At 52.7% G+C, this 20,163-nt stretch overlaps 9 protein-coding genes across 9 annotated transcripts; 5 read left to right on the forward strand and 4 right to left on the reverse strand.

Moving 5' to 3' along the window:
• Positions 1-292: 292 nt before the first annotated feature.
• Positions 293-623, reverse strand: YRA1_2 (RNA-binding RNA annealing protein; the record flags this gene model as incomplete). The annotated part of the gene is made up of 2 exons (XM_062940469.1): positions 293-340; positions 402-623. The coding sequence occupies 2 exons, from the start codon at positions 621-623 to the stop codon at positions 293-295; spliced, it is 270 nt and encodes an 89-aa protein (XP_062802027.1).
• Positions 624-1,699: 1,076 nt separating this feature from the next.
• QC764_308720 (uncharacterized protein) lies at positions 1,700-1,846 on the reverse strand (the record flags this gene model as incomplete). Its single annotated transcript, XM_062945981.1, has 1 exon — positions 1,700-1,846. One exon carries the CDS (start codon positions 1,844-1,846, stop codon positions 1,700-1,702), a length of 147 nt encoding a protein of 48 aa, XP_062802028.1.
• A 421-nt stretch (positions 1,847-2,267) lies between these two features.
• On the forward strand, positions 2,268-4,939 carry TMA46 (Translation machinery-associated protein 46). The gene is made up of 3 exons (XM_062945982.1): positions 2,268-3,116; positions 3,169-4,564; positions 4,637-4,939. Exons 1-2 carry the CDS (start codon positions 2,488-2,490, stop codon positions 3,602-3,604), a joined length of 1,065 nt encoding a protein of 354 aa, XP_062802029.1. The 5' UTR covers positions 2,268-2,487; the 3' UTR covers positions 3,605-4,564; positions 4,637-4,939.
• Positions 3,653-5,365, reverse strand: QC764_308740 (uncharacterized protein). The gene is made up of 3 exons (XM_062945983.1): positions 5,269-5,365; positions 4,229-5,170; positions 3,653-4,166 (listed from the first exon to the last, which is right to left on the reverse strand). The coding sequence occupies exons 2-3, from the start codon at positions 4,877-4,879 to the stop codon at positions 4,077-4,079; spliced, it is 741 nt and encodes a 246-aa protein (XP_062802030.1). The 5' UTR covers positions 4,880-5,170; positions 5,269-5,365; the 3' UTR covers positions 3,653-4,076.
• Position 5,366: 1 nt separating this feature from the next.
• QC764_308750 (uncharacterized protein) lies at positions 5,367-7,329 on the forward strand (the record flags this gene model as incomplete). Its single annotated transcript, XM_062945984.1, has 2 exons — positions 5,367-5,529; positions 5,839-7,329. The coding sequence occupies exons 1-2, from the start codon at positions 5,455-5,457 to the stop codon at positions 7,327-7,329; spliced, it is 1,566 nt and encodes a 521-aa protein (XP_062802031.1). The 5' UTR covers positions 5,367-5,454.
• Positions 7,330-8,778: 1,449 nt separating this feature from the next.
• On the forward strand, positions 8,779-10,091 carry NRC2 (serine/threonine protein kinase, AGC; the record flags this gene model as incomplete). The annotated part of the gene is made up of 2 exons (XM_062945985.1): positions 8,779-9,595; positions 9,649-10,091. The coding sequence occupies 2 exons, from the start codon at positions 8,779-8,781 to the stop codon at positions 10,089-10,091; spliced, it is 1,260 nt and encodes a 419-aa protein (XP_062802032.1).
• Positions 10,092-11,752: 1,661 nt separating this feature from the next.
• On the forward strand, positions 11,753-14,418 carry QC764_308770 (uncharacterized protein; the record flags this gene model as incomplete). The annotated part of the gene is made up of 3 exons (XM_062945986.1): positions 11,753-13,485; positions 13,608-14,277; positions 14,329-14,418. The coding sequence occupies exons 1-3, from the start codon at positions 12,410-12,412 to the stop codon at positions 14,416-14,418; spliced, it is 1,836 nt and encodes a 611-aa protein (XP_062802033.1). The 5' UTR covers positions 11,753-12,409.
• Positions 14,419-15,393: 975 nt separating this feature from the next.
• On the forward strand, positions 15,394-16,981 carry QC764_308780 (uncharacterized protein). The gene is made up of 2 exons (XM_062945987.1): positions 15,394-15,874; positions 15,928-16,981. The coding sequence occupies exons 1-2, from the start codon at positions 15,808-15,810 to the stop codon at positions 16,845-16,847; spliced, it is 987 nt and encodes a 328-aa protein (XP_062802034.1). The 5' UTR covers positions 15,394-15,807; the 3' UTR covers positions 16,848-16,981.
• A 310-nt stretch (positions 16,982-17,291) lies between these two features.
• On the reverse strand, positions 17,292-19,691 carry RIX7 (Ribosome biogenesis ATPase rix7; the record flags this gene model as incomplete). The annotated part of the gene is made up of 1 exon (XM_062945988.1): positions 17,292-19,691. One exon carries the CDS (start codon positions 19,689-19,691, stop codon positions 17,292-17,294), a length of 2,400 nt encoding a protein of 799 aa, XP_062802035.1.
• Between the last annotated feature and the right edge of the window lie 472 nt (positions 19,692-20,163).

Genomic DNA, 20,163 nt, shown 5'->3' on the forward strand with positions numbered 1-20,163 from the left:
GGTGCCCTTTGTGGTTGTCTACGCAGTCGTCCCGAACCGTGGGTGCTTGCCAGGCAGCCCAAGCTGGTTGGAAGGTGCAGTGAGACGCGGGCTTGCTCAACTTCCGGTGGTTTGACAGCAGTATCGTGCGGGGCGCACTTGCGTGTCAGGAAGGAGACTAGGCATCAAGACAGTCGCTTGCAAGCGCTGAAGGTGTCAAATGACCACCGTAAAAGGTCCACCGAGGACTGGACGTGGGTAGATATCCCGCGGGAATGAAGTGTGTCGACAAAATCCGAAGGCGTGAAGAGCCTCACTGGTAGTAACATACCTTGATCTGCGCTTCGGAAACATCCTTGGGCTACGCAAAAGTTAGCAAACGGGTCCATACAGCAAACAAAGAGATGGGGTGTGTGACATACCAGGTTGCTGACCATGATCTTGCTCTCACCGGTCAAACCGGCACCTTTGCCAGAAGCAGGCTTGGATGCAGTCCGGGCAGGCTTGGTGGTTTTCTGGATGCCACCGGCGGGGGCAGCGGCAGGCTTGGCGCCAACAGAGCGACGCTGGGAGCGGCGACGGCCCTGGCTATTCTTGCGCTGGCTGGAGAGGATCTCATCCAGAGACTGATCGAGTTTGCCCATGATGACGGTGGGAAGTGAAAGATGTAAAAGATTGAGTGTGTGAAAGTGGCTGGTCGAGAGTGAGAACTGCCGTCGTGGTTTATGACAAGCAGTACGTTGACTGGTATGAGAGATGGCAGGCGCGAAGTGGTCGGGCGATGAAGAAAGAGGTCGCCTGATTAAAATAATCGCGAGAGTTGGCTAGGAGGTGACTGGCAAGTCGCGTGTGTTTGGCGGCGACTGCAGGTAAAAAAGAGGGCAGAAATGAACTTGGATTCCGAAGCGATTTAATGGCAAGTCGGAAAGGGAGAATGGCAACGATATTGGGTTGCAGGCCTGGCCAAGGTGAAATGAAGGATGGCGATGGGCAGGGTGCAGGCTGGGTTGTTGGCTGATGGAGAAGGAGAGAGCAGAAGGGAAACGGAGTCGCGCGCGAAATTTTTGGGTGGCACCTGGGGGGGGCTGACCGACCAGCGAAGCTTTGCAGCACGGAGGAGCCAGGCACGCCGGACGCAGCGGGCCAGTGAGGTGGCGTGTACTGCCCCCACTACTGCACTAACTGGGACTAGTCATATCTCAGCCACAGCCTGATTACTCCTTGTACCTGTACAAACACCTTCAGCCTGTTCATCTCGTCATCTGGTCACAGCTGCCATGCCAGGCCCAAGATGATGTGGGCAACGTTCAGATATAACAGGAATGAGAACTCCAACACGGTTTCTTGTTCCTATTATATGGTATGAGAAAAGACAAGACAAAGTTGAATCCACCTCAGATCACCAGACCAATTCTCAGTCCTTCCTTCATGTATGAATTGGCTTTCGCCATAAAATCCATGGTGCTTAGCCGTGGCTCTCTATTCCTTTTCGCCCAACAAACTCAGAATCGCCACCTGACCTGCCCGTGTCCTGCTGTTCGGCATATTTTGGAACCCTTCTGTGACACTCCCCAAGCAACCCTTTCCCTGCATGCGTAGCTCTAGGTAGCTGTCCATCTCCCGTGGATAGGATATCGAAGGCGACATGGGTGCACTCGTAGAAAACTGTCGGAAACCTCCCGTACTATTGTACAATACCAGCCATATCCTCTATCCATCTTCATTTCAGTTTGCTGGCCGGACCCTTTGCGTTTACTGGCGGCTGATCTTCGGCATTGACCTCGAAGAAATGGTAGATGATAATCAGAACCATGGCTGCCGAGCCAAGGAAGATGGCAAGGCTGTAAAGCTCGCTGTCGGTAATCATGATCGCGGTGGAGTGGACGTAGGTGGACGTCGGCCTGTCGTGTAGTTGAGGTTTGGGAACAGTATGGAGCTAAACGCGCGATGGGCTTCTAGTCAATCAGTTTGGTTTGTACAACAGAAATGAACCCGTGGATAGGATATGTAGCCCCATACCTGTAGCGTGCCTTGTGTGCGCAAACCTCCAATGTTGTGGGGAGTTGATAGATGGAGTTGATGTTGGTGCCGAAGTTGGCGATCTGGACAGCTTTCACGCCCCAGCCAGTCTCGAAGCCACCTGGAAGCTCGCTCCTGGTCGCCGATGTACAGGTACCCGCGGTCTCTAGCAGGGATGGGGTGAGCAGCTCGTCACGTGCGCAGGCTGCTCAGACGTCAGGGCTGTTGCGCACTGGCCAAGTGGGTCATTCAAGTCCCGCCCCCATTCAAGAAACTCCAACCCACCTCGCTGGACATGCACTGAAAGATCCCCCGCCTGGAAACTTCGAAACTGGAATTTGGCCCGCCCAGCAAAAAATTGACTGGCACCGCGCAGCAGACGTATATCGCCAGACCGAGCGAACTCACACTTACGCCATCGACTCGGCACATTTCCTACAGCCATATAAAACGTCAATCTGGCAGTTTCGAGTTAGTACATCGCCCATCATGCCTCCGAAGAAGGATCAGAAGGGCGGCGGGAAGAAGGTGGACGCCAAGAAGATTGTCGAGGACAAGACCTTTGGCATGAAGAACAAGAAGGGTTCTGCCGCTCAGAAGACGATTGCCCATCTCCAGTCGTCCATGAGATCAGCTGGTAGTGCTGAGCAGAAGAAGAAGGAGGCCGAGAAGGCTGCCCGTGAGCGTGAGAAGAAGGCCGCCGAGGACGCGAAGAGGGAGGCCGAGCTGCTCCTCAATAAGCCAGCCCAGATTCAAAAGGTTCCTTTTGGTGTCGATCCCAAGACGGTGCTGTGCATTTTCTTCAAGAAGGGCAACTGTGAAAAGGGCAAGAAGTGCAAGTTCTCGCACGACCTAGAGGTGGAACGAAAGGTGGAAAAGAAGAATCTATACACCGATACTAGAGAAGACGAGGACAAGAAGAAGCAGGAAACATCGGCCGATTGGGACGAAGAGAAGCTTCGTTCCGTCGTTTTGTCAAAGAAGGGCAACCAGCGCACCACCACCGACAAGGTGTGCAAGTTCTTCATTTCAGCCATCGAGGACGGCAAGTACGGTTGGTTCTGGGTCTGCCCGAACGGCGGTGACAAGTGCATGTACAAGCATGCCCTTCCACCTGGGTAAGTGTCTCTGGTTATGTTGACCTATTGCAAATCTGCTAACACATCCTAGATTCGTCCTTAAGACCAAGGAGCAGCGTGCGGCGGAGAAGGCTTTGCTCGACAAGTCGCCACTCAAGACGCTCACCATCGAAGAGTTCCTCGAGTCCGAAAGACACAAGCTCACCGGCACCCTCACACCTGTCACCCCCGAGACGTTCGCCAAGTGGAAGAAGGAGCGCTTGGACAAGAAGGCGGCCGAGGAGGCTCTCAGGAAGGCCAAGGAAGCCACTGGTCGTGCGCTGTTCGAAAGTGGCAACTGGCGGACAATGGACGACGACGACGAGCCAGAAGAAGACGATGCTGCATGGAACTTGGAGAAGCTACGCCAGGAGACGGAGGCACTCAGGATCAAGAAGGAAGAGGAACGGTTGGCTCAGCTCCACGGCATCCCCTTGCCGGCAACAGAGGCGACTGCGGAGGCTGGGCCATCAGAGCCTGGCACTTGAAATTAAGCAAACCAAACGATCAAATACAACGTCGCGCCGCCGTTCGAGGGCGAGTGGAGCCCAAAAAGAGAAGCTCCTTTCCCTCGGCGGCAACAGCGCCGTGCCATTCGCATGTCACTTGTATAACGTACTGGGAGAAAGTCTGGCAGGTTTTGAAGAGATTGGTAATTCAGTGGGATCAGGGGAAGATGGCTGGCTGGGCGTTTGGGGACATCTTTATCTACCTACTTTTACACGTAGCACACAGATTGGGCATGCCTCGGCGAGGTCAACACTGGGCGTATACAGTCTCTGTTTCCCTCCGCGTTTGACGAAGCTGGCATGATGAACACTGACCTTTTCCAGCAATAGCGTGTAACCAGGCTGGTTATGATTTGAATGATATATTCCGCATATCGCAACAACAACATCTCGCTTTTCCCATATCAGAACATGGACTAGACCCCTATTTCGTTTCATGGCATTACTGTCCTTAAAACTTCTCTACATACGGCCTCAAATCCAACTCTTGCGTAAACGCAGACCTATGCTGCGTGTGCAAATGCCAGTAACTCTCCGCAATCTAATTTTCCCTGTGTCAGCAACGCCCCTATATATCCCCATTCACCCAAAGTCAGGACTTACAGCATCACTATTGATCTTCCCATCCTCCACGCCCCCGTTCGCCTCCCACTGTTTGGTACGAGGGATGTCAATCACCCCGTCAACAATAACATGCGCCACGTGCACCCCCTGAGGACCAAACTCTCTCGCCAAGCTTTGGGTCAACGCCCTAGCAGCAAACTTCCCTGCCGCAAAGGTAGCGAACTTAGGGGAACCCCTCACAGAAGCGGTAGCTCCGGTCACGATGAGAGAAGGGGGGTGAGGAGGGGAAGCAGAGACGGAGGAGAGCAAAAGGGGGAGGGTCTGCTGCGCAAAGTTGAAGAGGCCGACCGCGTTGGAGGAGAGGGAGGCGGAGAGGTCAGTGGGGGTGAGGGAGAGGAAGGGTTTGACAGCGAAGCCGGCGCCGACGTTGTAGATTGCCGCGGCGAGGTGGGCGTCTTTGTGGTGGTCTTTGATTGTTTGGAAGGCGGAGGCTAGGGAGGTGGCGTCGGAGGTGTCGGTGGGGATGCCGAGGGCTTGTCCGCCGAGGGAGGTGATTTCAGTGACAATGGGGTCGTAGGATTGGGGGGTGCGGGCTAGGAGGATGACGGGGTAGGATTTAGCGAAGCGGAGGGCTAGTGAGCGGCCTGTTCCTGCGCCTACGCCGGCGATGATGGTGTAGAATTTGGACATGGTGAAAGGTTTAGGGGGGGGGGAAGTTGTTGTTGTGTAGGTGAGGTGAGTTTGGTGGGATGGGAACAGATATATGGTTGGCAGAGTTGTGAGATGAGATGCTGTTGAGGTGAAGGGTAGATATCTGAAAGGATTGGTGAAATAGTTGATTATATATATACTCAATGATGTGCTCGATTGCTTCAATGAGATGAACGATGAACCCCGCCTTATACGTCTCTTGCTGATTAATGACGAGCTCGACGTCGGTGATTCGAAAGCCGATGAGTGAGCTCGTCTGGTAACGAATTACTGATCAATTTGTTGTTACGCTACTTTTTATCTCCTTGTATTGTTCCGACTATCGAATGGGTGATGCAGGATCGGTGAGTCTATGTTGTTTGACTTACCTGTAAAAACAGGTTGGTGTTGGTGTGAGTGCCGGGTAGCTCCTGTGAGTCAGGGTAATGAATTGGTCCCGAATGCCCTTTCCTCGTTGTAGGTCACACCTAGGTCACAAAGACAATCGAAGTTTCCAATGCAGAAAAAGATCATAGATTACACTGGATTTATGTTCTTGAGTCTCGGTACATCAAATGGATCTCGTCAATCTCAGCATGTTGCTTGCTCTCTATTTTTACTTATACGGCAACCCTAACCCGGAAGCCATGGTCTGTGTCTCCAAAATCCCTCCAATCTGCCCTTCAACACTGTAATTAACGACTACACTCGTGTCTTGCGAATTCTGATTGCTCCCATTAATCTAACTTCTTTCGATCTCAATTTTTTTTTTTCATTTCAGCGTCTTGCTCCAGTCTCATGAACTCATAAGATTTTTACAGTATTTTCTCTCCGCGCCACGTTGCACATGAATTAATCTTCATCTCACACGCTGCTCATGCCACAGGTAGCTTAACGCGACTCGCAAGAGCAACCGCGCAGAACACGTGGAATAATTAAAACCCCGGCAATTTCACCAGCAACATTTTCTGGTCATGCCTTGGGATCCGGAATGGGAGGCGGAAGGAGCTGCCGGTAATTCAGCATCAGGCAGTGTTTCGGCCGACCTGGGTTATGAGCATGAAAATGGCGAGGGGAGGGAGGAGGATGATTATGATGATGGAGAGGAGGAAACCAACGGCCGTCGCAATAATCACCAACCACGACAAAATGGGCGCACGGGTCATGTGGAAGATTTTCAGGACGAACAAGAAGAGGAAGAGGAGTGGGACGGGGATCAAATGGACGTCGACGATGAACTACCTGAAGAACACCAACTATTGGACCTCACACCACAACGAGATTCCGACACCACCCCAAGACCAAAGCAAAGAGTCTTTGGACTAGCAGTACCGATATCCGAGCGATTTCAAGTTATTCTTCACTCTAGTCCCAAGAAAGTGGCCTACACAGTGATAACACAGGAGGAGCTGTCCGCAGACGAACTCGTCACCCCAGATGTTCTCCCTAGTTTGAGACCTCATGGTTTTTACGGGACCGGTCAGCAAACACTCAAATCATCAAAAGTTAATGAGATTGAGCGTTCGGCCTCAAATACCTCGGAGCCGACAGACGACACAACGCAATCTAAGAAGCAGCGCGGCAGACCAAAAGGCTGGAGGCCAGGACAAGCATACTCGACATCAACGCCAGGATCAACAACGTCTAATAAGGTCAAGAAATCCGTTGGGCGACCATTAGGATCAGGGAAAACTGGCAGGCCATCAGGGAAGCTCAAGCCTGAGGGGGAGTCTCGAGGGAGACCAGGGCGGAAGCCAGCCCAGACCGCACGGGACCAGTACAAGAAACTCAATCCGAAATTTCCCGTCTTTATATGTGAATGGGAGGGCTGCCCAGCCCAGCTTCACAATCTGGAAACTCTTCGCAAGCATATTTTCATTGTTCACGGCCAGCCAGAGGTTTCACCGGCGCCTTCATCCTCTTCATCAGCAGTAGCAGGACCAGACGAAAAGCACAGCGACGACGGCCTGATAGTCTGCAAATGGGCGAAATGCATTTCCTCGCCAACCCCCCGATTTCAAGATGATTTTCGCACCCACGTCGAAGAAGTCCATCTTGTACCGTTTGCCTGGCACTGCGGTGACGGACCGCAGAACACCTCTGTCAGCCCCAAGCCTGAAGTCATGCTGCCGGCACTACCGAAATATTTATTCGATGAGGCAGGTCGACAAGTTACACCCTCAGTAGCAGATCAACAGCTCGAGACAGATGAGGATAAGAGGAGAAGGGTTTCAAAAATAGCGGCCCTGACTGAGAAGGCTAATGAGAACGCGCCAGACGAACCGGAGTATGATGAGAAGCAGATGGAGCTTATTATCGCATTTATGGAGAAGAGGAACTTGAGGCAAAGGGAACTGAAGAAGTATGCGGAGTGGGTGACGGGGGAGGGTGTTATCTTGCCCGTGGAGGAGAAAGAGGAGAGGGATAAGTGGAGGGGGCGGATGAGATGAGTACTGGACTGTTGAGGCGGGAATTTATGCCGATTGCCATGAAAACATAGAACGGTTATCATTCATGGCGGTTGGTTTTTCATAGCTACTAATCTTTGGCGCTGATGGGGCCCATCATAGCGTTACTGCGTGTTGGTGTGGAGATATTTTGTATATGATAACAGACTTAACGGACTGCAGAGCATTTTGGCCTAAAAGAGCAAGAAATATCCTCACGGTGACATGACTCGACCAATGGACCTGGAGTGTGTGAGTGTGACACGCGGCCCCGTTTTAGTGTATTTGTAAGTCAAGCTGTCCAAGTGCCGGACGGGCGCGGTGGTCGATCGGGTGGTCCGGAATGCTCCTTGCGTAGATCAGTTGGTAGCTTAAACTCTTGATACGACAGACTCTCTTCCTTGTTTTTGGGGCGGATGGTGGGGTTTATTTCATTCGTATAGGTGAGGCCAACGACAATGCTAAGCAGAAAGATATGCAGTTCAACCAAGGCACCAAAGAGTTTTTTATTTTTATTTTATTTTTTTAAATAAAAGAGAAAAAAAAGGGCGGACTTGTTTCCCAGGGCAGCAAGCCATTCATTCTATTCCAGTTGAGGCTCTCGGAAATAAGGGGATTTAATCCATGTTAGACTCTCTGGTCAAGGTCAACCGGCCCGTTTGGTCCAAAGTGGAAGGCGAGAGTTTGTCAGTGGTTGTCTGGTGTAAGCCAAGGTGGCATCTAGAACTTCTGGATATGCACTCTCATCCTGCGGAGGGTTTTTGTGAGCTCTCAAGAAAAGGCCGATCCTTGACTTGACTTTTTCATGCTCTGATATTTTGGTATAATTTTGTTACAAATATTACCTGATGTTCTGTGATATAGTTCCCGTGCCAAAGAGCAAAAAAACAAAGTTCGCCCGCTCAGTCGCCACTTGACATGGCTGGCTGTTTCTCCGGCCGCTTGGAAGCCCTGGTTGTCAGGGACTGCTTCAATGGTCCACGTAGCACAGCATGCAAATCATAAACTTTTGAGAAAAATAATAAATGTTGCCCTCTCAGCTCAACAAAAGAAAAAGAGGCTGCATACCAGGCTCAGGTCAGGCGTGGCTCCGAGGAAGAGCGCTGAGTGGTTGCAGTAACACAGCCCTGCAACAGGGCACAAGCGGAGAATCCCGTGACTCTTCCCCAGGGCCGCTGTCGCTGAGCTGGGCTTGCTTGGGGCCTGGATCCCTGGAAGCCGCAGCGGGCGCCGACTGCCCCCCGACTGGCCCCGACTGGCACTCTCTCTGCATCATCTCTAGTGGACGGCCACGCCCACGATCCACACCCCAACATCATCCACATCCACTGTCCACGTTCCCCATTCTCTAAACTAAGTGCTGGTCGTCATCCGCCTTCGCCTTTTCAATCCCTCTTTTTTGCAGACCGAACATGGAACGAGCCCCATGAGAGCTGCCCCGACGACCGTACCATGCCGTCAACCAAAAGCACAAATGGCGATAGCCACTTCCAGCAAAAGATAAAGAGTTTCTTCCGCATCAACTCGTCCAGCAGCAGTCGCGATGCCACCACCCCGGACCGGGAGCGCGGCGGCGTCTCGGGCCCCCTGCGCTCCGAGAACAACAAGCCCTCCCGCAACACGAGGTTCTTCAGCGTCGGCCGCCTGCGCAGCGCGACCACCGCTAGCGAGGGACATCCGCTCGACGAGGCCATGAGCCCGACTGCTCATGCGAACCCCTACTTTGCCCACCAGGGCCAGCCCGGCCTACGACATCACAATGACGGGTCCGTACCCCCGAGTCCACCCGACACCCCGATGCTCAAGGTCGACGGCCCCAACGGCGGGCCCGTGGAGAAGATATCGGCGAGCACCAAGGAGGAGCTCGCGAGGAAATTGAGGAGGGTTGCCAGTGCCCCGAATGCACAGGGCTTGTTTTCCAAGGGCAACGGCAGCGGGGAAAGACCACAAACCGCCGAGCTTAGCAAGGAGCCTCTCGCCGAGAGTAAGGACTCGACGAGCGTGGGATTTGCCGACGCCCAGACACCACCCGGCAGCGCGGTGGAATTGGCCACGTCTGTGCCGGAAGGGGATAGCCTCGGGGCGCTGCCACCACCGAACCAGTCGCCGTTGGCGTTCCGCAGGACGTATAGCTCCAACTCGATCAAGGTCCGGAATGTGGAGGTAGGCCCCCAGAGTTTCGACAAGATCAAGTTGATTGGTAAGGGTGATGTGGGTAAGGTGTATTTGGTGAGGGAGAAGAAGAGTTCAAGGCTGTATGCCATGAAGGGTTAGTCTGTCCAACCTTGGCTGGAGGAATGTGCTGGCTGACATGTCACACAGTGTTGAGCAAGAAGGAAATGATCAAGCGCAACAAGATCAAGAGAGCGCTGGCAGAGCAGGAAATCCTCGCGACGAGCAATCACCCTTTTATCGTCACTCTCTATCACTCTTTCCAGTCCGAGGACTACCTCTATCTATGCATGGAGTACTGCAGCGGCGGCGAGTTTTTCAGGGCGTTGCAGACGAGACCGGGCAAGTGCATATCGGAGGATGACGCCCGCTTCTATGCGGCTGAGGTTACGGCCGCGTTGGAGTACTTGCATCTGATGGGTTTCATTTACCGGGATTTGAAGCCAGAGAGTATGTCTCGATCACTGCATGCGCCGTGTGGGATGTGTGCTGACAACCCGTCACAGATATTCTGCTTCATCAGTCTGGCCATATCATGCTTTCAGATTTCGACTTGTCAAAACAGTCTGATCCCGGCGGCAAGCCGACGATGATTCTAGGGAAGAACGGCACCAGCTCGACATCGCTGCCAACCATCGATACCAAGTCGTGCATTGCCAACTTCCGAACGAACTCTTTTGTTGGCACAGAAGAGTACATCGCGCCCGAGGTGATCAAGGGCAGCGGGCACACCAGCGCCGTCGACTGGTGGACGCTGGGTATTTTGATCTACGAAATGCTGTACGGCACCACACCGTTCAAGGGAAAGAACCGCAATGCGACATTCGCCAACATCTTGCGCGAAGACATTCCCTTCCCGGACCACGCGGGCGCACCGCAAATATCAAAGTGAGTCTCCTGTCGCATCGCAGTCGCATGCACCATCGCATTTGTCAGAAGCCATTACTAATGCTATCTCTCTCTCACCCCAGCCTCTGCAAGTCATTGATCCGCAAACTATTGATTAAAGACGAGAACCGTCGTCTTGGCGCCAGGGCAGGTGCATCCGACATTAAGACCCACGGCTTCTTCCGGACGACGCAGTGGGCCCTTATCAGGCACATGAAGCCGCCCATTATCCCCAACCAAGGACGTGGTATCGACACGATCAACTTCAGAAATGTCAAGGAGTCTGCCAGTGTCGACATCAGCGGGTCCAGGCCGATGGGGGCGAAGGGTGTGCCGCTGGATAGTGGGTTAGCGACACCAGGCGCCGAGACGCCAGATCCGTTTGAGGAGTTCAACAGTGTCACGCTGCACCACGATGGGGAAGATCACTATGGTCAGCACTCGCCACCAGCACACCAGCAGCACAGGAATAGCGGAGGTGGCAAGAATGGGTATGATTCGTAGGGGGATACTCAGCTGCCACAGAGGGACCATAACAGCAGCAGGTTTGGGTTGCTGGTGGGGAGTTGTGTACCTGGGGTGTGGGGGTCAGGTGTACTAGGAGGAGGAGGAGGAGGAGGAGGAGGAGGAGGGCCGAGGGAAACGAGAAGCGAGAGCTGGGGAGGTGTGTCCTCTATTACCACGACGAGGGGAAGCGGTGCATCATCTAGCAGGATTATAACGGGACAGCAGCAGCGGCAAACACAAGCACATCATCAACAGTCTGGTCATCATCGGAAGGATGGCGAAGGGAGGTTGTGGAAGCAGCCGTGGTTTTGCTTCTTATGAAACATGTAAATGAGACGAGAAGAGCAAAAGAGAATGGAAATGAGAGGGGGTTGAGGGCAAAAAAAGAGGAACTGTTCAAAACATTTTTGGTCGTTTTTTTTTTTCGGTGGGGGCAAAGGGATTGGTGTTTTTGCTGTCTTGTTTTTTTTAATTTTTTTTTTTTTTTTTTTTTTTACGCTTTGGTGTTTGTTTTGATGTGGTTTCGTTTTTAAACACACACGCGCAGACAGGCACCTATTTTGAAGAAAGGAGGGAACGGGAGGGGACGAGCTGGGAAGGGTGGTGGGTGGTGGTGGTGGTGGGAGCAAGGCTTTTTTTATACACTAACTACTACATCCTACTACTACTATTAACTACTACGCTACCGCTACGTACTCTATGTTTGAGTGAAGAGATGAGATGGTGGGCTGAGGCACATGTTATTGAAGGATTTGTTCTGATCTGTTGTATGTGACATGTCTCCGTGGGTGACTACCTAGAAAAATTGCAAGCTCTTGTCAGTCCTAGGACCCGAGGTTGCTTTCTGGTTCGCTCTTCACTTGAAGTCGTTTTATATAACTGTTCAATTTGTGCAGCGAGGCTCTCGAAAGACAAGTGCAACTATGGCGTATGTGGGGCTATAATTACTGCCTTTCACATCGTTCCCTTCTCATCAACTTCATCAATGGTTAAAGTCAGGGTTTTTCCTATTTTTCAGTTCGTCTGCTATCTTTCTCCATACCATTGGAAGGCTTCCGCAGTGCCTCGACATCGCCTTGTATGACTGACGAAAATACCCTCGAATTTCGACAGATCAGCAACTCGAACTTCAGCTGTGTAGGACAGAGCCCAATCACGTATCACACCATAATATACAGCCCTCGGATTCCAGCACCTACATACACGCTGATAATGTTGCCTGCTTCATATTTCTATGCAGATGTCTAAGCCTTGGGTCGATCGTCGGTCGGCCCCCAATCATAACCAACACCAAGCTTCACGGCGAGTGGCTGTTTGTTCTTGGCCTTCATCGCACTGGACCATACTGACGGCCGAAGGAGTGCCTTGTAACATGCACGGTTCGTGTGGAAGGAGGTCGCGGCGAGGGTCTATAAGGCATCGACACAGCTCTGATTCATCGAATGTCTTCTATTTTCAAGCTTTCTCTCTATTGAGCTGGATGGCTCTATTCACTCCCAGCCTGCATTGAAGCAAAATGACGAGGCCACAGACCACACATATGGACGACAACCACAACGAACACCGACTACTCGACCACGAAAGGCCACCACCAGTATCAGAAGGCGCGAGCCTCGTCAACAACGAGAAGTCAAAGACAGGTCAACCGGAAAAGCCATGGACACCAGGCTTTGGACCACGCTTCCCCTGGATAGCGAGTCTGTCCATACTATTCTCTTTTATCCTGGTCGGGCTCATGATCTCCATCACAGTTCGGGCAGATGACACGAAAGTCGACTCTTGGGCTGCGTCACCACCGGTTCTTCTTGCGATTTTCTCCACTGTCGCCAATGCCCTCATCCAAGTTGCCCTGGTAAGAGGAGCTGCCATTACGTGGTGGTATCTTGCTATGCGGCCGGCTCGGCAAAGTCTTGTTCAGGATATACACTGGCGCTGGGCAGCGGCTGGTGGCATAGTCGATGCTGTGGAGAGCATTCTTCGCCGAGGCCTGAGCAAGACGGCTGTTGCGTGCTCCTTTGCAACGATTGTGGCTATCAACGCCCCGCTCTTGCAACGCGCGGTGGGCGTAAGAACTCGAGAAGACTTTAGAGCTGGTGTGCAAATCGGTCCGGTGTATGCAGCTCCGCGGCTCCCACAAGGCTTTGGCGCTGTGGCACTTGGAAGGTACAAGGAGCTGAGCCCAGCGAAGAACTTTAGTGAGGTGATGGGGGAGTATTTCAGCAGATCGCCAATGATGATTCAGAGTGATGGGGTCAACATCACGGGAGAATACACGACCAAGATCACTGCTGTGGGATATCGCTTTGACTGCACGGCTGAGAACACCACTAGACTCCCGAGCTACAGCGAGGTCGACGAAGGGTACCAGTATTACACGGGTCTCGGTGCCAACGTCTTTGTCAGTTCTCCGGTTTACAGTGAGAAGCCAAAAGATTTGTGGAATGCCAAATTCGTGGCCACGTTGCTGAAGAATCCCCTTCGGGAAGTGGACACGAGAAAAGACGGCCGCCAGTTCTTTTATGATGCTGTGTGGAAGCCGGAGCAGGGGTGTATAGACGCCACGCATGGCATCGAGGTTCGATCACGCAACTGGTATGTAATCCTCCGTCTTGTGTACTGTACCACCAGTTGTTGCATTTTCCCCTGATGTATCTCTGTTTCTCACCGAGGTACAAAGAAGACATTTGAGCTTGTTGGCTAAATCCCGAGAACAGTGACATCTACCCAGCGGTCGTCAAGTACCCTATCACCATCTCCAACAACACCATCAAACTTCGCCCGAGCCCGTCGCCCCTTAACGATGAGCTAGTCTCGCTTGAGACCTTTGACGAGGCCATGGAAGATATGAACCGGGCCAGCTCTACGCACGGCGGACTCGCGCTGTTGTTGAACCACCGCTTCTCGGCCAACTACACCATCAGACCGGTGACGCCCATGCAGGACAATCACCGGTGGGATGCGCTGTCGGAAGGGTACTTTGCCTACGAGATGGCCGCGACGGCTGCCGACGAAGTCAACTGCAACCGCAGATTCAAGGACCCGGGACCGATTATCTATGAAGCTGTTCGTGAACTGGCGTTGCGCTCGGCTCTCGGGGCTGTGAACACGTCGGATCCTGAACACAAGCTGATGCTGGAGGGGGAGCAGACTGAGACGGTGGCGGTGTTTGTAGCTAACATGGCGTTTCTCTATGGGGCGGTGGCGGTTACGGTTTTGGCTACGGTGGCGGTTATGCCTTTGTATTATGGGTTTTGGAAGCTGGGGAGGGAGGTTTCGATGTCGCCGTTGGAGGTTGCGAAGGCTTTTCGGGCGGTGCAGTTGGAGGGGTGGCGTCTAATGCTGAGATTGGAGGGTTGCTCAAGGGGTGGGGGGGAGGCCGATTCGGTATGGGGTTGTTGAGGTTGAGGAGGGGGGTGGGTTTTGGGGATGGGGAAGCCGGGGAGGACGGTTCATCCTGATGAGATGGGGGAGAGGGATTCGCTTGAGGGGGATGGGGAGAGTGTAAGGGGGATGGAAGAAAGGTGATGTGTGATGACTCCGTTGGGAGGGTTTTCGGGAGACTCGTTTTAGAGATTGTGAAATTCAGGTCAGTCAAATCAAAGTTGTCTATGCTGTTGCCCATTCAGACGGTTACTTGATCACCTCGAGAGAAGCGTATAGTCAAACGCGTGGAGGCTAAACAATATGCTCGCAGGCATGGTATATCTAGACGAATCGCTCACAGTAAATATCTGCAAGTTTACATTCTGGGACATTTAACCCGCCTCGGGAAGTGACCATGAGCCATGCTCTAGAACATTTCTCGCCAGACGGTCACCCGAACGGTGGTGCTCCTGACCATAGAACATTCATGTAACCTTGCCCGCTCAACACACAGCCACACCTTCGTGTAAACATATCAAGTATCTAGCTACAGAACCTAACACCAAACCACCTTTTTCCACCAAAAGAACTTCTCGATTCTCCAAACTACTTGGCCCGCAGCAGGTGCTCTCGCACCACCAAGATACTAGCGATCACTCTGCTACTGAACAGCCCCTGCAAGAATGGGAACACAATCCCGGGTTATACAAGAAGTCAGACTGGGCGGCATACAGTGGTATCCGTTCTTATGGCTGTATGCATGTTCGTCTCACTTCGTTTCGATGATGATTTGCGGGCTGGATCGGAGGCGAGGGGGGTGAATCGAGTGATTGCTGCTGCTGTTGCTGAAGGAGGGGAGGTGATTGGGGCAGGTTCAGGGGAAATGGAGGTGTAAATGGGGGTTATGGGTGGTCTGATGATGAGGTTATGTATGAGTATGAGGCATGAGATGGGGAATGAGATGAATGATGGTGGGGTTGATGGTGGGATTGAGGGTGAAAGGACAGTCAGTTCAGAGCTTCATGTGGGTTGTTCATGGTATACCAGCCTGCCAAATGGACAGTAATAAGGTATCATGGGGTTGTTAGTTGGAACCCAAACTTGCTCTCACTTTTATCTTGCCTTTATTTCTGTTCGCATATGTACAACATTGCATCCATATCACGTATCAGTGTAGGGCATAGCGTTTCACTACGCAAGAACATTCTAGGTGGTTTGAGGAGCCAGTCCAAATATCGTGTGGATTTAAATGGTTGTAGTAAGGTACCATCCAATCCATCAACCACACCAACCCAATATTCTCAATCGACTTTTCGGGCATGTCGGCATACATCGGGTATCACCAACCGACCAAGATAAGCCCGCTTCCTCCCGCCCTTGCAGGTGGTTCACTTCCCCTCTTCTCTTGTGAGATTTGAGAATTTTTCACGAGAATCAACCCTCTTACAAAAAAGTCTTGCTGAGGATCACAGCACTCAGCAATCTGGAATTCTATCATCTCCCTTCTTGTTTCGTTTTTAACATCGAGCAGTCATTGCTTCGACTTTGAAGATGTTCCAAATCATCCCCCGCCATGTGATAACCCGACGAGTGGTGCCCCTCACCGTGAGGGGAACAGGTGAGAATGCCTAACACTCACATGCCATTTGCTCTGCTAACCACACCATCAAGCACCACGCCTCACTCCTCTCTATCGCCAAAACCCCCTTCGTTACTACAGTGACAAGAAGGACCCTGACAAACTTAATCAAGAGCCAAAGAAAGAGGCCACCGATCCCAGCATCACCACTACCACCACCACCAAGCAAGACGACATCCTCTCCCTCCGTCAAAAACTTCACAAAACCAACACCTGGCATGAAGCCGACCAACTCCGGAAACAGATCCGAAAACATGGGGAAGAAGTGACAGAAACACCAACCACATCAGCGACACCAGCGACACCAGCGACACCAGCAACCCCAGCACCAGCAACATCAGCAACACTAGCAAAACCAGCGACACCAACAACACCAACAACACCATCAACCCCCGCCCAAGCCGTCAACCCCCCAGCCCAACCCCCAATCGACCTCCTCCTAAAACAACAGCTCTCTCTCCACCTATCCCGTCTCATCCAAGAATCAACAGACCAAACCCTCCAAAAACTCGCCCCCCTCACCAACCCCACCGCCACTCCAGGCATCGTCAATACCCTCAAAAGAATCGAAAGAAGAGCCTGGGCCTGGAGGATCTTCCTCCTCACTGCCGCCCTGGCCGGGACTGTAGTCCTAATCCCCGAGCACGAAAGGGAGTACTACATCTACCGCTTCAACGACGCGTGCGAAGAGGTGAAGGGGTGGTTTGACGAGGAGGTGAGAGGCGCCAGGAGGAAGAAGAGGGAGGAGCAAGAGCTGGAAAAGGAGAGGGGTGTTATCGAGGCGTTGACGAGGAGCGACATCAAGGTTGAGGCTTACCCTTCGCGAGATGATCAGCGTCTGTCCATCCTGTCAAAGTTCTTGTTTGTCCTGTTTTGGTGCTTTTGCTGGTCGGGGGGTTTTACCGGGTTGGTGCTCCCGGGGAGGGTGTTCAGGGGTGGGAAGGTTGAGTAAGGTGGGAATTGGCGGCTGGAAATGAATTTATGAAATAGAGGGATGGTTAGGGAGGGTAAGTCTTTGGGTACCTAGCAGGCGTTTTTTGTTACTTTTCTGTTCTTTTGCGGGATGTTTGTATAGAAACGGGCAATATGAGACACACGACTCTTCATACACAATCATGTCTGCAACCCGCGAAACACCTGTTACAGCCGACATCACACCTGATGTAGGGCCCTAGAGCAGCCTTTTATTGCCAAGCACACACCTCCCAGCAAGCACCTAGACACCCTCTGCACTTCAAAAGACACATACCACACTCCTCAGAGCACCCATCACACAACCAAATGACACCTACTTGCACTAACCAAAACACCTCCATTCCGACCAAAAAGACCTCGAAATGTATTACCCACGCCCCTATCCTATTGTTCCTCTACCCCTCCCCCAACTATATAAAACCTACTCAATCATAGCATACTTCTCGGCATCCTTCACACTGGGCTTCACCTCCGACAGCGCCTTCTCCCAATCCTCCTTCGTGATCACCGGCTTCTTCAACTTGACCCCATTCTTCGCAGTAGCATGCTGCCCCATCTGCTGCAGCTTAAGCGTGTACGCCCTCTCCAAGCAAGCCTGCGCAGCCGCCTGCATCAGATTGCCCAAATCAGCACCAGAGAACCCCTGGCATCTGGGATCCAGCGCCACTTCCGACAAGTCAGCCTCCTGTTCAAGCTCTTGTTGTTCAGCGGCGACTTCATTATCCACATCCATGGCTTCCGCAGCAGCGACCTTTTCCTGCTCTTTCTGCTGCTGTTGCTGGCGAGTGATGGTGTTGCGGTAGAGCGTCTTGAGAATGTCGATGCGGTCTTCCGGACCAGGCAGACCGACATAGATGCTGGTTCCCAGGCGGCCAGGACGACGGATGGCCTCGTCGATGATGTCTGGCCTGTTGGTTGCGCCAATGACGTAGATGCCGCTCCGATCGCCCACACCGTCGAGTTCGGTGAGGAGGGTGTTGACCACGCGGGCGCTGGCGTCGGAGAGGGAGTCGTCTCTCTTTGGCACGAGGGCGTCCATCTCGTCAAAGAACAAGATGCATGGAGCTGAAGACTTGGCGCGGGAGAATAGTTGACGGACCGCCCGCTCGGATTCACCGACGTATTTGTTGAGCAGCTCTGGACCCTTGATGGAGATGAAATTCGCCTTGGATTCGTTGGCGACGGCTTTGGCGACGAGAGTCTTGCCGCAACCTGGAGGACCCCAGAGCAAGATACCAGCTGCCGGCTTGATACCAACCGCATTGAAGAGCTCTGGGTCCTTGATAGGGCCGATGATAGACATCTCAAGCTTCTTGCGGACGTCTCCCAAGGCACCGACGTTGGCCCAGGTGGTGTCGGGGATGGTGCTGAAGCCCTCACGCTTAGAGGCCGGTTGGACGCGAGAAATAGCTGTCTTGAACTGCTCGTTGGAGATTTGCGTCTCTCCCCAGGAGGCTTGCCGGTGTTCTTCGAGAAGGAGCCAGTCCTGCTGCGCTTTGGAGACCTCGCCGGCGTCCTCATCTGCTGGCCTGAGGCCGCGGGCCTTTTGGAGGAGCTGCTGAAGACTGCCGCTGAAACTCTCTGATACCGCTGCCGTGACGACGTATTGCAAATCGCTGCCCACGTAACCAGGTGTCAGCTTGGCGAGCTCCTTGAAGTTGACATCCTCGGCAAGATTCAAATCCCGTGATAACGACCGCAGAATCTGCTCTCTCGCCCTCTCGCTCGGCATGCCCATGTCCACTTCCGATCCGAACCGTCTCCGGATCGCTGGGTCGAGCGACTCTGGTCTGTTTGTAGCCGCCAAAACCACCACGTTCTTCCCCAGCGGCGTGTTCCTCTTGATCCGATCCATCCCGTTCATAATCTCGGCCACGATTCTGCCCTCCATGCCCTTGTTCGCGCTCTCTCTCTTGCCAGCAATGGCATCGATCTCGTCGAAAAAAATGAGGCATGGCGCAATGCGAATAGCCTCATCAAACACATCCCTGATATTCTTCTCCGACTCGCCCGACGTACCACCAACGATGGAAGGCGCAGAAATGGGGATAAACGCCGCGCCCGCGCTCCCAGCAACAGCGTGCGCAAGCGTGGTCTTGCCGCAGCCAGACGGCCCATGAAGCAAAACACCATTACCATACCGATACCCCATTTTCTCACAGGCCTCCCCGGCATTCAACGGGAACCAGATCTCCTGCATCAGCCTCTCCAACGTGTCGTCCACACCGGCGATATCCCGTATCGAGATTCCTGTCGGAGGCGTTCTGTCCACCTCCTTGGGCGTGCCCTTTCGTTTTTTAGGCCTTGGTTCCCCATTCGCATGCCTATCAGTCGTTTCCTTAGGTCTGTCAGTACCATCCTTAGGTGTCCCAACAGTAGCCTGAGGCCTCTCCTCCCCATCCTGACCCGCCCCGATATCCTCCACAGACCTCCCCCCATCATCACTCTTCGCACTCCCAAACCCCCACCCCCTCGCAATCTGCCGATTCAACAGTCCCGCATCCCTCGCCTCCCTCCTCTCCCTCTCCATCCGTTCCACAACCTCATCACTATCCTCCTCGTCCTCCCCCTCCCGATCCCTCTTCATTTGCTTTTCCCTCACCTCCAGCACCCGCTCAATCGACTCCTCCAAAACCTTCTTCTTCTGCCTCGCCACACTGGAATTTGATTTCTTGATCGCGTCATAAACCGTCGAAACTGCCAACCTCCCTGGTTTTTCCCTCTGCGAATCCAACGTTTGAATTATCCCGTAGACTTCCCGATCGAGACGGAGGTTGGGGTTGAACCCGCCAGATGTTGAAGGTCGTGGTGGTCGGGACATTGTTCGTTGCAGTTGCAAAAAATAATAACCCCCCCCCCTCCAAAAGAGAAAAAAAGGGAAATTGGCTTTGTGGCTTGAATGAGTTGGGGAAGAATGTGTTGTGCAAAAATCTTTTGCAAACCGCCGCCGCCAAAAAGAGGGTGTTTAGTATCGTTGGTTTCTGACACAGAGAGAAAATGTATTTGACTCGGGTGGGGTGTCAAGATACCCACAACAGGATCTTGGGAGTGATTATTGTTCTTGCTGTTTCATGTGAGAACCCTCTCTGGCTGCATGCTGCTGGTGATGAATGAGACTAAAAAAAATAAAAAAAGTTGTGAATGAAATGAATACTCAGTTTTCGCACTGTGTGTGTGTGTGCACACATGGTTTGGGTCTTGGCGGGGAGTAAATGGTGGGCGGTGGATAGTACCCTAACCCTGAGTTGACAGCGTTTAAAATGGTTAATACACCATAATACACGATTTCATAA

The sequence above is a fragment of the Podospora pseudoanserina genome, chromosome 3, assembly GCF_035222485.1.
Source record: "Podospora pseudoanserina strain CBS 124.78 chromosome 3, whole genome shotgun sequence".
In the NCBI taxonomy this organism is placed as follows: Eukaryota; Fungi; Ascomycota; class Sordariomycetes; order Sordariales; family Podosporaceae; genus Podospora; species Podospora pseudoanserina.

Bases quoted from the DNA above. Each gene is read 5' to 3' on its own strand.
- TMA46 (XM_062945982.1), top strand. From the start codon at position 2,488: ATGCCTCCGAAGAAGGATCAGAAGGGCGGCGGGAAGAAGGTGGACGCC. The intron at 3,117-3,168 runs GTAAGTGTCTCT...AACACATCCTAG, and splicing joins AAGCATGCCCTTCCACCTGG to ATTCGTCCTTAAGACCAAGG.
- QC764_308740 (XM_062945983.1), bottom strand. From the start codon at position 4,879: ATGTCCAAATTCTACACCATCATCGCCGGCGTAGGCGCAGGAACAGGC. The intron at 4,167-4,228 runs GTAAGTCCTGAC...AGGGAAAATTAG, and splicing joins GGAAGATCAATAGTGATGCT to ATTGCGGAGAGTTACTGGCA.
- QC764_308780 (XM_062945987.1), top strand. From the start codon at position 15,808: ATGTTCCAAATCATCCCCCGCCATGTGATAACCCGACGAGTGGTGCCC. The intron at 15,875-15,927 runs GTGAGAATGCCT...CACACCATCAAG, and splicing joins CCTCACCGTGAGGGGAACAG to CACCACGCCTCACTCCTCTC.